This window comes from Chiloscyllium plagiosum, unplaced genomic scaffold (genome assembly GCF_037043375.1).
Source record: "Chiloscyllium plagiosum isolate Xiang-an unplaced genomic scaffold, Cpla_swu_hap1 HiC_scaffold_11, whole genome shotgun sequence".
Lineage (NCBI taxonomy): Eukaryota > Metazoa > Chordata > Chondrichthyes > Orectolobiformes > Hemiscylliidae > Chiloscyllium > Chiloscyllium plagiosum.
This window is the reverse complement of record NW_028270149.1, coordinates 26603749-26621137: the sequence shown is the minus strand read 5'-3', so window position 1 is coordinate 26621137 and position 17389 is coordinate 26603749. Positions and strand designations below refer to the sequence as shown.

The window sequence follows — 17389 nt, the reverse complement described above, 5'->3', positions numbered from 1 at the left end:
AAGTATACAGAGCAAAATTAGTGAACCCAAGGTGTCATATTTTGTGCTCAAGATGAAACAAGGGCCCTGGCAACTTAACTGATTTTTTTAACACTGAAATGGTTTAAATTAAAACAGTATTAAAGGGGAGGTGCTGTGTTGCGTGAATTGATACACTTCTAGATATTCTGGTAAAATTTGCTTATTCTGCAACACATTCGATTCTTAATTCAAAAGTTGCTGCTTCATATAATTGTGAGCCGACACCAAGTTTCTATTTGCCTATTGCTTGATTCAAATTATTGAATAACTCAGCCTCTAATTTAAAGCATGAGTTTTATCAGGGTAGTTTTATCATATGCTTTGGGCACAGGTATTATTTGGCAATCTTCGAACAATAAAGTGATCTGTCTTTAGTGGTGAAAAGATACCTGTTGGTCAAAGTTCAGCTTTGGTACATCAAATGGCAACAGTTAAAATTGAGACATATAAGTGTGCAATGTTTTCCAGAATTGTCTTGGGAATTATAGGACAACTTACAGTCATAGAGTCATACAGATGTACAGCACGAAACAGACCCTTCTATCCAACCCGTCCATGCCGACCAGATATCCCAACCCAATCCAGTCCCACCTGCCAGCAGTCGGTCCATATCCCTCCAAGCCCTTCCTATTCATATACCCATCCAGATGCTTTTTAAATGTTGCAATTATACCAGCCTCCACCACTTCCTCTGGCAGCTCATTCCATACACGTACCACCCTCTGTGTGAAAACGTTGCCCCTTAGGTCTCTTTTATATCTTTCCCCTCTCACCCTAAACCTATGCCCTCTAGTTCGGGACACCCTCACCCCAGGGAAAATACTTTGTTTATTTATCCTGTCCATGATTCTCATGATTTTTATAACACTATATAAGGTCACCCCTCAGCCTCCAACGCTCCAGGGAAAACACCCTCTCCCTTTAGCTCAAATCCTCCAACCCTGGCAACATCATTGTAAATTTTTTCTGGACCCTTTTAAGTTTCACAACATCTTTCTGATAGGAAGGAGACCAGAATTGTGCGCAATATTCCAAAGTTGGCCTAACCCTTGTCCTCTACAGCCGCAACATGACTTCCCAACTCCTGTACTCAATACTCTGACCAATAAAGGAAAGTATACCAAACACCACCTTCACTATCCTATCTACCTGCGACTCTACATTCATGGAGCTTATGAACTTGCACTCCAAGGTCTCTTTGTTCAGCAACACTCCCTAGGACCTTACCGTTAAGTATATAAGTCCTGCTAAGATTTGCTTTCCCAAAATGCAGCACCTCACATTTATCTAAATTAAACTCCATCTGCCAATCCTCATCCCATTGGCCCATCTGATCAAGATCCCGTTGTTATCTGAGGTAACCTTCTTCGTTGTCCACTAACCCTTCACTTTTGGTGTCAACTGCAAGCTTACTAACTATACCTGTTATGCTCACATCTAAATCATTTATATAAATGATAAGTAGAGGACCCAGCACTGATCCTTGTGGCACTCCAGTGGTCACAGGCCTCCAGTCTGGAAAAACAACCCTCCATCACCACCCTCTGTCTTCTCCCTTTGAATCAGTTCCGTATCCAGATGGCTCGTTCTCCCTGTATTCAGTGAGATCTAACCTTGCTAACGAGTGTCCAATGGGGAACCTTGTCGAACACCTTACTGAAGTCCATATAGATCACATCTACCGCTCTGCCCTCATCAATCCTCTTTGTTACTACTTCAGAAAACTCAGTCAGGTTTGAGAGACATAATTTCCCACGGATAAAGCCATGTTGACTATCCCTAATCAGTCCTTGCCTTTCCAAATACATGTACATCCTGTCCTTCAGGATTCCCTCCACAACATGCACACCACAGATGTCAGGCTCACTGGTCTATAGTTCCCTGGCTTGTCCTTACTTTCTTAAACAGTGGCACCATGTTAGTCAACCTCCAGGTCTTCCGGCACCTCACCTGTGACTATCGATGATACAAATATCTTAGCAAGGGACCCAGCAATCGCTTCCCTAGCTTCCCACAGACTTCTAGGGGATTTATCCACTTTTGTGTTTCAAGACATCCAGCACTTGCTCCTCTATAATATGGACGTTTTTCAAGATATCACCATCTAGTTCCCTGCCCTACAGTCTGTATCTTCCATGTCCTTTTCCACAATAAACACTGATGCAAAATACTCATTTAATATTTCCCCCTCTCCTGCAACTCTGTACAAAACAGCCTTGCTGATCTTTGAGGGGCCCTATCCTCTCCCTAGTTACCTTTTATCCTTAATATATTTGTAAAAACCCTTTGAATTTTCCCCTTTTTGTCCTCCTGTTTTCCCTGTTAAGTATACTCCTGTTGCATTTATACTCTTCTAAGGATTCATTCGATCTATCTTGTCTGTACCTGACATATGCTTCCTTCTTTTTCTTAACCAAACTTTCAATTTCTTTAGTCATCCAGCATTCCCTGCACCTACCAGCCTTTCCTTTCACCTTAACAGGAATATACTTTCTCTGGATTCTCATTATCTCATTTCTGAAGACTTCCCATTTTCCAGCCGTTCCTTTACCTGCAAACATCTGCCCCAATCAGATTTTGAACATTCTTGCCTAATATCATCAAAATTAGCCTTCCTCCAATTCAAAACTTCAACTTTTAGATCTGATCTATCCTTTTCCATCACAAGTTTTGCACCAACTTAGAGTGTTGAAAATCAGGTTGAGCAGAGTAAGAAATATGGTGGGACAAAATGTGGCAGGTTGTTCTAGGACCTTTTGGGGACAAAGAAAAGCAATTAAAAGGTTTATTTCGAGGGTTTGCTGGTTCACAAAATTGTATCAACATGAATGCTAAGGCAATTGTTGTGCTCAACAGTGATGCTTAGTGGCCAACATGTGCAACTACATGCAAGCACCTTTGCTTCATTCCATGTAAGTAAAATCTCTAGGAATCGCTTCCAAGTTCATTAAACTGAGCTTCGTGACAGCTGAGGTAGCCTTGGTCCCACATGAACCTCTATGTAACCTGATATATCTACAAATTCAGATTCTGATAAACAACGATAAATGTGGAAAAAATCTTCTCTTCAATTTTTTTAAATTTACAATGTCCTGATCTTGTAAAAGGCTTTTTCTGAAGTATCTGCAATCCTCCTCTGCTTAGACTGCTGCTTTCAGGCATGTGCTGTACAATTAAATGTGTTTTCATGACGCAGCATGAAATTCTCTAATGTCTACAGTCTTCATGATCTTGTCTAGCGAAGCACATTTTCAAGGCCATTACTTCCATTGCCTCCCTGGCTATGTTAAAACACAAAAGAAAATCCTCTATCATGCCAGGTTTCAGTCAAGTTTGACTTGTCCAGTAATAACATCAGCTGGGATCATTGCACAATCTTAGGAGTATCCTCTCCAATATTTGGACATGCCGGTGTTGGACTGGGGTGTAACTGATTAACAAAATCAGCCATCATTTGTTAATAGCAAGCTCAGTATTTAGCAAGCTCATTTATATGTTTGGGAAACGAATGAATCTCTTGACAAAGTTCAAAGTCTCCAAGGCAATGGACCTTGCATCACTTTTCTATGGGTGCAAGACTTGGGCAACCCACTGGCAGCACACATAGTACCTGGAGACACTGCATCTTCTGAGTCTGAGATCTATTTACAAAATCAGGTGGCAGTACAAAATCTCCAGCGCCCAGGTTCAAGTTCACATTGTGATGGTTATGTGGTTCACGTGGAGAGTTCCTGAATATCGACGTATACTTATCACACTGGATTGCATCATGGGACATCCCAAACTGAGATACAAGCACAATATGACTTTCAAGTTGGATCCCAATGCATGAGGGGGAAAAATACAACTTTGAATAGATCCAAATGGAAACATCTGTCATCAAATAACTTTAGCATTTTGAGAACAAAGTCAGGTGCCTTCAGGACAAGCAAGCATGGCATCAAGGCAATGGTTCCATTCATTCCTTTTTGTATGCAGTACTTGTAGATGGTTATGCAATTTGTGAATTGGCCAAACCTTTCATGAGACATCAACCTAGACTTGTAGACCATTTTTAAACTGAACGCTCATTTGTCAAAGCAGCTGAAGAATTTGATGGAATTGAAGTACATTTATCTATAATGCATGTTTTTTTTAATCCTTCTGTTCTAGCTTTAGGGCACCTTGTCTATCAGTATGTTATTAATACTAGGAAATTCTATGCATAAAAAATGAATTTTATATGTAAAGTATGTCAAGAGTTTTTAAATTAATTAATTAATTAATTAATTAATTAATTAATTAGGATTAATTTCTACCCACTGAGTTGTTTTGCATTCCACCTTTGCACTTTATCAAAACTGGAACTCTATGATTTTAACATCTTATGGACAAAGTGATTTTTACTAAGGTTTTTGAGTTTCTTTTTGTATTTTTACAATGACTTTGTTTCTTATGTAGGTCCAGACTTTGTTGTGTGTGATGAAGGCCATGTACTTAAAAATGAAGCTTCAGCTATATCAAAGGCAATGAATTCTATTAGAACAAAACGGAGGATTATTCTTACTGGAACGCCATTACAAAATAACTTGGTAGAATGTAAGTATAACTTCCACATGGTTCTGCCATGAACTTTGAATTATGAAGGCATATTACTAACTGTTTTGATTTTAAGTAATGTAGAACAGGGGAGCAAGTGGCAGACCTATGCAATGTTGGCTCCTGTCCTTCCAGACCTCTGAGCACAGCTTTCTAAGCCTTTCTCTATCTTAAATGTATCTATTTTGAGTTGACATGTTTTCTATAGTTATTTATAGCTCACTATATGATGTGTGAAGATCAAATACAGCAAAAGTAGTCTTGCAATAAATACCAAGCCAGGTTGTACCATGAAATCAAAATTTCATCTGACTGCCAAATGCACAATATAGTGAGATTGTTTGATAAAAATGCTGCAATCCATTATAATTTAGTCCTTGTAAAGATTTCTGAGTGCTGGTTAGGATGCTTGTAAATTGAAAAAGTATCACCAAATGCTGATTTGTTCTGAATCAATTCCATCTTGTATTCTGGTAGCATCTTGTCAACAAGTTGGGGGGGGTTACCCTCTGAATGTTTGGATTTCATTGCCATAAGGACTATGCATGGTCATTCGTATCAGTGATGTCATGGACAGATAGTCTCTGACAGGTAGATTGGTGAGGAATGGTTCAATTGAGAATTATCCCTTTTGTTTTTCCACCATCTGTTGTAGTCCCAGTCTGGAAGATGTGTCTGTCACGACTTGACCAGCTCAGTCATGGGATGGACGTTAAAATCGTCCACCCAGGTTATGTTGTGTGCCTTTGCTACTTTTATTGCTCTTCCAAGTGGTGGTCAGTTTGCAGGGATAGTGTTTTGTTAGCTGAGGAGAAATCACATGTTGAGGTGGGCTTTTTTGCCCATGTTTGACCAATGCCATGAAGCTTCGTGGGTCCAGGGTCAATATTGAGGATCTCTGGGCCCATTTCTTTCGAACTCTGTACCATTGTGTTGCCACCTCCTGATTATTGGGATAGAATGTGCCCAGAGTTAGTAATGGAAGAGTCTCAAACATTGTATTTATTGTATAACTTGAGTGTAATTTCTGGCTGTTTCTCAACTATTTGTGGTGCAGCTAGGCTCGGCAGGTTGATGCAACAGTGTGATTATGTGAGATCGCTTGGGTGACAATTCAAAGTCTGTCACATTAAGCTGATCTCATATCAAGCCAGATCAGGTCAGGACAGTAGATTTCCCTCCCTGAAGGATGTGAGGGAACCAGATATGTTTTCAAGACCATGTGGTCGTTTTATTAGCATACTAAGACAAGTTTTTCAATCCAGATTTGATGATTAAATTCCTCCAGCTGTTGTAATGAAATTTGAATTTCAATATCAACAGCATGAGTCCAAGCTTTTGGATCAGATTTATGATCATTGTTCATGTTAAATCTTTGATCTGGTTTCCATCTTTACTTTCACATAAAATGGATGATGCACTGTCATCCTCCTTTTTGACCAGTCTTGTGCTTTACGTTTAGTAGACTACATCATTGACTGCATCACTGTCCAACCTTTCTTCTGTTGTTCGGCTGAGTCCAATTGTCTTTGTCGTTTATGTTTTTAGCTATCTAGTTATAGCTGTTTCCTGCGATGTCTCTCCATCACACCACCTTAGCACAAAATTAATTAATTAAGGCCACAAATAGAGGCAAATGGGAATCCTCTTTATAGCTATCATGGAGAGATGACCTCCAGGTCAAGTCTTCAGTTAAACTTCAGAAAAGACTGAGGCTATTATCTTCAGCCTTTTCTGTAAATTACATTCTCTCAGTCTTTTAACTGAGCAACCCAAGTGTTCAGTTTATCCATGAGCTAAACTCATGGTCTCATACCTTTCCATTACACAAATTATTTATTTACACCTCGGTTATATTACCTGTTATGTCGCATTTCAGCATATCTGTTGAAATCCTCCTTTTGTGCACTGTCTACAACCAAGCATTGACAGCCATGAGCTTAAGTTCTTAAAGCCCCTTCTGAGATTTCAGCACTGCTATACCTTTCCCTTCATTAAACTCTTGAAACGTGCAGTTTCGAAAAAGATTTTGGTCACCTTGTGATTGTTTTCTTTTGTTGTTTTGTATGTTTACTCCTGTTGGTCACTATACAAATGCAAATAGAGGGAATTTTGGTTATACGATAGAAGTAACATTCAATTCTTTACTACAGCATGGGGAAGAGCAGACTATTGTCTTATTGTGTTTCCATATATATGGATTAGATGAATTAGTCCTGTTGTGAAAAGATTAAATGCTTGAAATATTTCTCCTACAGATCACTGTATGGTGAATTTCATTAAAGAAAACCTTCTTGGTTCGATAAAAGAATTCAGAAACAGGTTCATGAATCCCATTCAAAATGGCCAGTGCGCTGATTCCACTTTAGTGGACGTGCGAGTAATGAAGAAACGTGCTCACATCTTGTATGAAATGCTAGCAGGCTGTGTACAGGTATTTACCATCATCATTGGAACAGTTTCTGTTTTAGCTCCTCTACCTTCATACTTTTGGCTGCTAATGTTCTTCTGTTTCTTCTTATTTTGTGCAGTTAAACCTGCATTGCTTGTTGCTGTTTTGCCTTGGGTTTTCAACCACTAATGCTCTTAACTAGATGTAATAATCTAAGGTTGGGGACGAAGGGTTGCCATTTGTGTCCTAATTCTTCTCCTGATAACTCTGTCTTGTTTATATTAATTTTAAATATTTGGTTTTATTTTCAGAGTTTTGGGGGTAATTTTCTCTACCTGTACATGTCTGTCCAACCCTCCAATTCTGATTATAAAATTTTATACTTTTTTGTATCAAATAGCGAAAGGATTACACTGCGCTTACAAAATTCTTGCCTCCGAAATATGAGTATGTTCTTTCTGTGAGAATGATGCCAATTCAGTGCAAACTTTATCAGTACTACCTTGATCATTTTACAGGTATGTAACAAAGTTTTTTTTTAATGAACGATAATTGCAATTCATTAATATCAGTTAGGGCTGTTGTAATTTCGTCTAGTTATTGTCTTAGAACTGTAGGAAATAGCTGAATCTGATCATTTCCACATGTTATTTATAAAAGGAGTGGGTTGTACTAGAGGAAAAAAAAAATCTCTGGGAAGTACAGTATGGTTCCCTATCTGTGTTTTCAGAGTGACAGAGGAATTGCATCGTAATGTGTGGTAATTTGGAGTTGGGTCTTCCTGCTGTCTAGACATTGCAGAGAGTGTACTGGAATGTGGATGTAGATCCAAGAGTTATTCTGTTTCTGTTGCTGGCTATCAGTTCTTTCTCCCTGATTTATTGGTTTGCTGCAAGCTGTATCTTTGAACCATGTCTTAAGGCATCTCTCAATTTCACAGAAACATCCTAAAATTGAAAATGTTTTAGATATGTCAGCCCTCTTTGAAAAAAAACAATTTAAACAATTTCAAGGAGGTGACCTTTGTGTGTGATACAGTGAGCAGACTGTGCCTGGTCACTGCCGAAAGGAGTCAGCGATACTTGGTTGATTTTCATTGGCCTTCATTATAATTATTATTGGTGAACTGCCAGGGTGGAACATGATTCTATAAGCAACTTGCCGATTTTGAAGATGGATTGGTGCAGCTGCTTGGGTGTGTATTTAATGTTGGCAACAAAAAAGAGTGGCACTGAAGCAACAATAGGTATGAGTTCAGAACCTACAGATTTAGATGGGAGTTCTGATTGTGAGGGTGTAGATCTGTCCATAGTCTGTTCAAAAGAATAAATAGAAAAGTGAAGAGACGTGGGAAAATATGTAGAGACAATGAGACAAATCTGCAACATGGAGGGAGAAAATGAAGTCATCTGAAAGACTGAGAACACCGTTTGTGTATTTGTATTTATGCAGGGCCATTAATATAAGAAATCACCCAAGGTGTTCCTTAGGAATATTGTATTACGAAAATGACATGGAGCTGCATGAGACCTTGACCAGATGACCAAATGCTCAAAGATTTAGTTTGAAGAAGTATCTTAAGGAGCAAGGTGAGGTAGAAAGGTGGTTAAGTTGGGGAGGATATTCATAGCCTAGGTAACTGATTGCACTGCCACCAGTGATGAAGCAATTAAGATTGGGGATGCTGAGGAGGCCAGAATTGGAGCAAAACCTGTCTCATGAGGTTTGTGGCATAGTTGGCAGTTATATGGAAGGACAAGGCTTTGGAGTGATTTGAAAACCAAGGATGAGGTGGTGATGGTCATCTAGCATGAGTGATAAGCGAGTGTGATCTGATGTGACTCATGGTGCTTGCGATCAATTATATAGGAGGCTGGACAGAGAAGTAATTTTCAAAAATATAAGCTAAACACTGGCTGAAGAGAATCTTCATTCACAGCAGTGTCTCAATATTGAAGAAATGTAAAGAGAGGGTGAAATGTATTTAGTACTCAAATAGTGTTCCCGGAGAATTGGTAACAAGTGTGTGCATTAAGATGGCACAACTCTGCAACTTGATATGAAAGTGATAGGGTGTTACTGAATCACTAGTTTTGAACTCAAATTTGGATTCCTGCAAAATAACTCTTACTGAAATACTGCCATGTTGGTAGAGATCTAACCGTTTTGTTATCTGTTTGTGATAAATCCATTTTAAACTTTCAATGATTAGCCAACAGCTTAGACTTGTATAATCAGTGAATACTTGTACCACTAGCCCCAATTGCCTAATCAGAATAACTTGTGCAATATTTCACCAAACACTGGCAGTAACCACTAAGATCTGTTTTGTAATCTTAAAGAACCATGAAGCATTCAACCTGTGGCTTTTACTTAAGTGATGTTTCATAATTATGATTGAACTTTTTTTGCATTCAAGTATATTATAATATAACTGTGGGCATACTGGGGTTACACTATGGTGAACGTAAACTAAACATTTTTGGCATGAAATAAGGAAATACATGCCTAACTGATCTGCTTAGGGCTATTTCGGAGAGGAAATGCCAGAATTTAGAAATTATTTTCTTGGTACAGTCCCATTATTTAATTTTAAATGATTCAAAACGAATACTGTTTTGTTCTAATTTTTGGGAGATTATTGAAACTAAAAATCTGTGTGCTTGTGATTCCAGTTGGAATTGCATCTGCTGGCACCCTTCAGCTCCTGCTCTACTGAAGTTTGCAATGATTCAGGTTACTTCATTTGCATGGTTGCACTGCAGCTGTTGTACAATGAATGATCTTGCATTGTCATTTTCATTTAGTGTCTGCAAACCAGCTGAGAGTTGTTTTCTGGTAATCATTCGGGCTGCCTCTGTTTAAAAGAGACAGACTGGCCTGTTATTGTCCAGGCTGGATCTGTTCTCGAAGTGGCTCTTCGAGGTTTCAGTTTTGGCTTAAAATAAAACAAAGAACTGCAAATGCTGGAGATCTGAAACAAAAACAGAACTTGCTGGTGAAACTCAGCAGGTCTGGCAGCATCTGTGGGAAGAAAGAGTTAATGTTTGGAGTCTGGTGACTCTATCTCTGCTTTCTTCCCAGAGGTGCTACCAGAGTTTTGCTAGCAATTTGTTTTTCAGGTTTAGCTTCTGTCTATCTCTATCCTCACTGATTTCATTAGCATTCTCCCCCCCCCCCCCCCCTTTGTGACCGTGCCCTGGCCAGCATTTATTCTTCAGCCAACATGAATAAAACAAATCATTGGTCATTATCACCTTGTTATTTCTGAGTCATTACTGTGCACAAATTAGAAAAGTCATGGCATGGAAATGTAATGGCATTTAATTTTGAAAATTATAAAACAATTTGAGGAAGTAAGTAGTCCAAGATAGCTTCCAGTGATTGGCAAAATGGTAACAAATTACACAAGTCTAAGGATTAACACTAGAAGAACAAGGAATAAAGAAGTCTCTCCACACAAACATGGTACACATTAGGACTGGCGATTTTTTTTTGAACTAGTGGGTATAAAATAATTTAAATCCAACTTGTTTTTAAGTACAGTATTCAATGAAGATAAAACTAAAAAGTAAAATGTGTGAAAGAGCACAGCTGATATTAAATTGATTGCAAATCCAAAAGCTAGCACTGGTACATACATGAATTTATAAGGGTCAACTTCAGGCTGAATATCTGTGAAATCCCCTTTTTTTTTTTCCTTTAATTGCTCAAGCAAATGTAGCAGAGAACGTTCATTTTTACTGAGTGGGGCTTGTGTCGCTAGTGTCGCTACCCTGCTGTCAAAAAGAGATTTAATTTAGAGAATAAGAACTGAATTTCAAACAATGACTCCTTAAAGACATGATGTGGAGGTGCTGATATTGGACGGGTGGACAAAGTTAAAACTCTCTCAATACTAGATTATAGTCCAACAGGTTTATTTGGAAGTACAAGCTTTCGGAGCGCTGCTCCTTCATCAAGTAGCTTGTGGGGCAGGATCATAGGACACAGAATTTATAGTAAAAGATGAACGTGTCATAGAACTGATGGGATGTATTAAACAAACCTAGATTGCTGTTCAGTCTTTAATCGCTTAGAATGGGTTACAGGTTTCGAATCATTAATATGTAAATCCCAGAACTACTTTCAAGTCACAGTTCCAAGATAACTTAAGGTTTTATATTTTAAAATGTGGTATCTCAGCTCAATGCATTAAAGATGTGAGGTTAGATTCTGTCAGTATTGCAACTTTGAGTCAGACCGGTTCTCTTTTCAAAATGGGAATGTATAAAATGTCACACCTGCGGATCGTGTGCCTTTTGAAGTACAAATTCACTCCATAGAGTTGTGTGTGTGCATGTGAGGGAAAGTATGTGTGAGAGTATGATCATGTGTAAGAGTGTTGTGTGTATGCACACACAACACTCTTACATGATCACACTGTTACAATCACATGACCTCATACACAAGTTGTCCCCCATCCCCAACACACGCGTGCACAAGTCTGTGGGTGAATTTGTATTTGCAGATCATTCTATTTTGTTCAAAAAGTTCACAATCTGTAGGCAGACAGTCCGGGTGGCATTTTATAAATTCCTTCTTTGGAAATAGAACCGGTCTGACTCAAGGTTGGAATACAGACAAGATCTAATCTCCCACCTTTACTGCATTGTCTGAGCGGAGATGTCACTTTTTTTAATACAAAACCTTTAGTTGTTTTGGGAATGTGACTTGAAGTTCTGGGATTTACATATTAATCAGATTAGATTACCTACAGTGTGGAAACAGGCCCTTCGGCCCAACAAGTCCGCACCGACACTCCGAAGAGTAACCCACCCAGTCCCATTTCCCTCTGGCTCATGCACCTAACACGATGGGCAATTTAGCATGGCTAATTCACCTGACCTGCACATTTTTGGATTGTGGGAGGAAACTGGAGCACCCAGAGGAAACCTACGCAGATATGGGGACAATGTGCAAACTCCACACAGACAGTCGCCCGAGGCTGGAATCGAACCTGGGATCCTAGTGCTGTGAGGCAACAGTGCTAACCAATGAGCCATCGTGCTGTCCCAAATCAAATGCAGGCTGCACACTTGTCAGCAATCTAGGTTTGTTCAATACATTGCATCAATCTTATGATACTTTGATCTTTATTATAAATTCTGTGTCCTATGATCCTGCCTCACCAGTTATCTGATGAAGGAGCAATGCTGTGAAAGCTTATAAATCCAGATAAACCTGTTGGACTGTAGAATGGTGTTGTGTGATTTTTAACTTTGTCATTAAAGATAGCTCTAATTTGAGCACGTGCACACCCTCACTCCCTAACCCCTTCAAGTTGGGACTCAAATGTGTCGATATGGCTTTTTTAGTGAAATGTTCAGCTGTCCTTTTAAGACCAGCCACTCTAGAGGTGGTAGAGATGCAGATTGCCTACCTCAGGAGTTCCCACATTCACACTTATTCAATGTCATAGCTTAAGGAGGCAAGTGCACATGCATGTAATCAAATGGGAAATCTAGCCTTTTGAAGCCTAGAAGAGCCACTCGTCTTACCTGAAAGATGGCAGCTCTTATAAAGCATCATTCCCTCAGTGTTACACTAAAGTGTCATTACTGAAATCTCTGTAGTAATACCTAGCTTCTCAGCTTTCTCATTCTGAAGTTTGCGATACAGAAATACAGGATACAAGATCAGTATAGGATTTTAAAAATTTTTCTTATTGAATGAGTTGTTGGTTTTCTTATGAAAATAGTCTTACTTTAAAATATTTTGTACTTGAATACCACTATCGGTTAACAGATTAATATGTGCATGTTACAAAAGGCTTTGTCTAACTGCTTAGCTGGATGTTATTTTTGCTAAAGCTGAAAACATTTTGAGGTAAACTAGCTTTCTTACCTCTTCAAAGGAGTGTACAAGATTTCTCAATCTCAAGGTTACAGCTTTTACTTTCAGGAGTGGGGACTAATGAAGGTGGAAGGGGGAAGACAGGAACAAGACTCTTCCAAGATTTCCAGATGCTGAGCAGGATATGGACCCATCCTTGGTGCCTGCAGTTGGACTATATTAGCAAAGAAAACAAGGTACTGTAAATTAATAGGGAGGCAAAGGCCTAGTGATATTATTGGACTGTTAATCCAGAGACCCAGATAATGTTCTGAAGAACCGGGTTCAAATCCTGCCATGGCAAATGTGGAATTTGAATTCAATAAAAATCTGGAATTAATTACCTAATGATGACCACGAATATGTTTCCACTTGTCAGGGAAAGTTCCAGTGATTCACATAATGTCCTTTTGAGGAAGGAAGCCGTCATCTTTACCAAGTCTGGCCTACCTGTGACACAGACCCACAGCAATATGTTTGACTTTTAACTCTTTAGGCAATTAGGAATGAGTGAAGCCTTAATCCTTTGAATGGGGGGGAAAGTGAATATTAACTATTTCAATTTTATGTAAAATATTCTGATGGATAACGATTTTGGCTGAAGTTTTTTTAAAAAGAACAAATCAATTACATAAGACAGTTGGTGGTCATATGTTTCAGTTAACCCATGAATCTTTCTGGTTTGAATGGAATTAATCTTGCAACATCGCAGCAGACATTTAAAAGTGGTGTTGGGGGAAAAAATGCCGGTGTTGGTTATCTGCTTTCATTAGCATTTGGGTTTAGTAACTTAAACAGTAACATCAGAAACCCATCAATGATGTTTAGAATGGCCTAGAGATGCTATTATTTTTTGACTATCTTTAGGTAAATTTGGCTGAAATCACTCAAACCAGTAAAAAAAAATGGAATTTCAAATGCAAACTGAGTTTGCAGTCTTTTACAGTACTTTGAAAATCATTGCACTGGAAGCCCACTCCATTTAGTAAGTTGACCATGTTCTTAGAATGGACTAATTTGAATATTTGCTCTCAATACCCATTTGTAGATCTCATAAGGGCGTACAGTGACCATGACTCTAGCTGTGATGGACTGAATGTGTATCTCTAATGCTATAAATCCTTATGCTTGTGAATCGCTTGTCCTGTCTGGCTATAGCTATGTCTTTTGAAGATAGTGGCCAGAAGTCAAATCTTTAACTGATTTTTAAAAATATATATCTTTATTGCCGAAAGTTAATTTGTTTTAATAAAACTATTCACAAATTTACAGGAAAACAATTTAAACTCACGAATAAATACTTTTCCTTTGCAGCTATTTAATTTTACTTCTAATTCATTTGGTGATTAATAAACATTGCATCATTCAGCAGTATTCAATCAAATGAAGCATGTAAATGAAGAACACAACATAATCAAAACTGAGTTGACAGTAAAAACCAATCTGGAAGTTCTCATGTGAAGGGGAACCAAGTTGAAGGTTCAAGTCCATTAACTTTTCTGATGAAAGGTCATTGATCTGAAGCGTTAACGCTTCTCCCCACAGATTCGATCAGTTTGCAGTGTTTTCTGTTTCTATTTTAAAAACATGTAACTTGCTGTCAAGACTACAAACACTTCACGTATGGAAAGTTAAATTTTGGTCTGTTGGAGGGATTATTTTCAGTTTGAAGTATCACTCCTACCTGCTGGGAGATAATGTTAGTTTAATAGGAAAGGAAAAAATCTCCCTAATGGCAGTTACGTACATGCCACCTCGCAGTAGTCAGGATGTGGGGCAGAAAATAATTCATGTGATAGGCAAGGCACTATTACAATAATCATGGGGGACTTCAATATGCAGGTGGACTGCTAAATAAAGTTGGTAGCAGATTCCAAGGAAAGGAATTTGTGGTATGTCCATGAGATTTTTTTTTGGAGCAGCTTCCGGTAGAGCCCACTAAGGAACAGGCCACTCTCGATGTAGTGATGTTATGAGGCAGACTTGATTTGGGAGCTTAAGGTTAAGGAACACCAAGGGGGCAGTTACCATAATATGATAGAATTCACCCTGCAGTTTGAGAGTGAGAAGTTGGAATCCAATGTTATGGTACTACAATTGATTAAAGGTAACTGTAGATATGAGGGAGGAGCTGGCCACAGTTGATTGGAAGGAGAGCCTAGCAGGGAAGATGACTGAACAGCAATTGGAGGAATTTCTGGGGAGTAATTTGAGAAGTACAGGAGACATTCAGCCTAAGGGAAAAAAAGGCATACTAAGGGGAAGACTAGGTAATTGTGGCTGACAAGGGAGGTCAGGGACAGTATAATGTAAACAATGGTATGAAGATTAGTGGGAAGCCTTTAAAAACCAGCAGAGGACAATTTTATTTAAAAAAGCAATATGTGATGGAGGAGATAAAATATGAAGACAAGCTATTTAGTAATATGAAAGAAGATTGGAAGAGTGTTTTTTTTAGATATATAAAAGGTAAGAGAGATAGGAGTGGACATTGGACCACTGGGAATTGAGGCTACAGAAGTAGTAATGAGGAACAAATAACAGGAACTAAATACATACTTTGCATCAGTCTTCATGGAACACACCAGCAGCATACCAGACCTTTGAGAGTGACGGGGCAAAGGTGAGAGTTGTGAACATCATTATGGAGAAAGTGCTGGGGAAGCTGAAGGTAGGTGAATCACCCGAATGACTTGGACTACACCCAGGGTTCTGAAGAAGATAGCTACGGAGATTATAGAGGCATGGGGTGCTGATCTTTTAGGAATCATTGGAGTTGTGCAGAATCCCAGTGTATTTGAAAATGTCTAATGTAACAACCTCGTTTGAGAAGTGAAGAGACCAGAGATGGGATATTATGGGTCCATTAGCCTGACCTCAAACCTGGATCCCCAGAAAATTACCTCAGTCTCAGAATTAACAGTCCAGTGATGATACTGTAAGTAAGAATCTGTGGTGTTGAGGGCAAGGTACTGACATGGATAAGAAGGTAGGCTGACTGGCAGAAGGCAAAGAGTAGGGATAAAGGAGTCTTTTCCAGGATGGCAGCTGGTGACTAGTGGAGTTTCACAGGTTGAGTGTTGGGACCACATCTATTCACATTACACGTTAACAATCTGGATGAAGGAACTGAGAGCATTGTTTCTAAGTTTGCAGATGATGCAAAGATTGGTGTAGGGGCAGATAGTATTGTGGAATGAGGGAGGCTGCAGATGCACTTGGACAAGCTACGAAGTGAGCATAAAAGTGTGAGATGGAATATAACATGGGAAAGCATGAGGTTATGCTCTTTGTTAGGAAGAATATGGATATAGATTATTTTCTACAAGGAGAAATGCTGTGAAAATCTGAAGCACAAAGGGAAATTGGAGTCCTAGTTCTCAGAATCCTCAAGGTCAGCATGCAGATTTGGTTGGCAGTTAAGAAGGCAAATGTAATGCAAGTATTCATTTTGAGAGAGCTACTACAAGAGCACATTTTGAGAGAGTTCGAATACAAGAACAGGGATGTACTGCCCAGGCTGTAGATTAGACTGTGTTTGGAACTTTGAGAGCAGTTTTAGGCTCTGTATCTAAGAATGAATTTGCTGGCTATGCAAGGAGTCCAGAAGAGCTTTACAAGAACTGTCCTGAGAATGAAGGGCTTGTCATACAAGGAACAGTTGAGGACCTGGGTCTACATCTGATGGAGTTTAGAAGAACGGGTGTGGGTGGGGAGGAAGGAGAAATCTCATTGAAATTTAGAGAATACTGAGAGGCCTGATATAGTCAACGTGGAGAAGTAGTTTCCACTAGTAGGAGAGACTAGGACCCAACGAAGTAGCCTCGGAGTGAAGGAACAGCCCTTCAGAACAGAGATGAGGAAGAATTTCTTCAGCCAGAAGGTGTAGTCAATCTATGGAACTCAGTGCTGCAGGAGACTGTGAAGGCCAAGTCATTGTGTGTCTTTAGGACTGAAATAGATAGGTCCTTGATTGGTAAGGGGAACCAAAGGTTCTGGGGAGGAGGAGGAGAATGGGATTGAGAACCCTATCAGCCATAATTGAACAATGGAGCAGACTCGGCGAATGGCCTAATTCTGCTCCGGTATTGTATGGTTTTGTGGTCGAATAGCTCTTGACACTCATTGGCACCTGCAATTTTAAAATTTAGCTGTACCCTGGAGCAGACCAGTTCGTTCATTAGATTCGGCAAAAGCTGTAGTTTTCCTGAGAGATAAATAGTACAGGTAACAATTTTGTTCTAAGGGCACTTCTTGCATTTCTTCCCCTCCTCACTTCACTGGTGGCTGTCATGCTTTCAGGATCATTTGAGAGATATGAATTTCACCATCTAATTCAAATCTGCTGCTCAAAAAAAAAGGCTTGTAAATGTAAAGTAACTACCAAACCTCATTAAATTGAATCTGGATGTTAAGTGGAATAAAATATATGACAGTGTCCTTGGTCTTGGCCTTTGCCTTGAATGGTCAGTAGACTGGATTCTCTCCATTTTAAAATAGCAAGGTTATATGATTAATATATTT

General features: G+C 39.1%; 1 protein-coding gene across 4 annotated transcripts in view; it reads left to right on the top strand.

The window, feature by feature from the left end:
* atrx (ATRX chromatin remodeler) overlaps window positions 1–17389 on the top strand; it is a 238029-nt gene that overhangs the window by 147336 nt on the left and 73304 nt on the right. For all 4 annotated transcript variants that reach the window (XM_043704988.2, XM_043704986.2, XM_087991918.1 and 1 more), the window contains 4 exons: window positions 4462–4599; window positions 6858–7033; window positions 7392–7509; window positions 12935–13062. In XM_043704988.2, the coding sequence (XP_043560923.2) occupies window positions 4462–4599; window positions 6858–7033; window positions 7392–7509; window positions 12935–13062 (560 nt within the window). The remainder of the gene's footprint in view (window positions 1–4461; window positions 4600–6857; window positions 7034–7391; window positions 7510–12934; window positions 13063–17389) is intronic.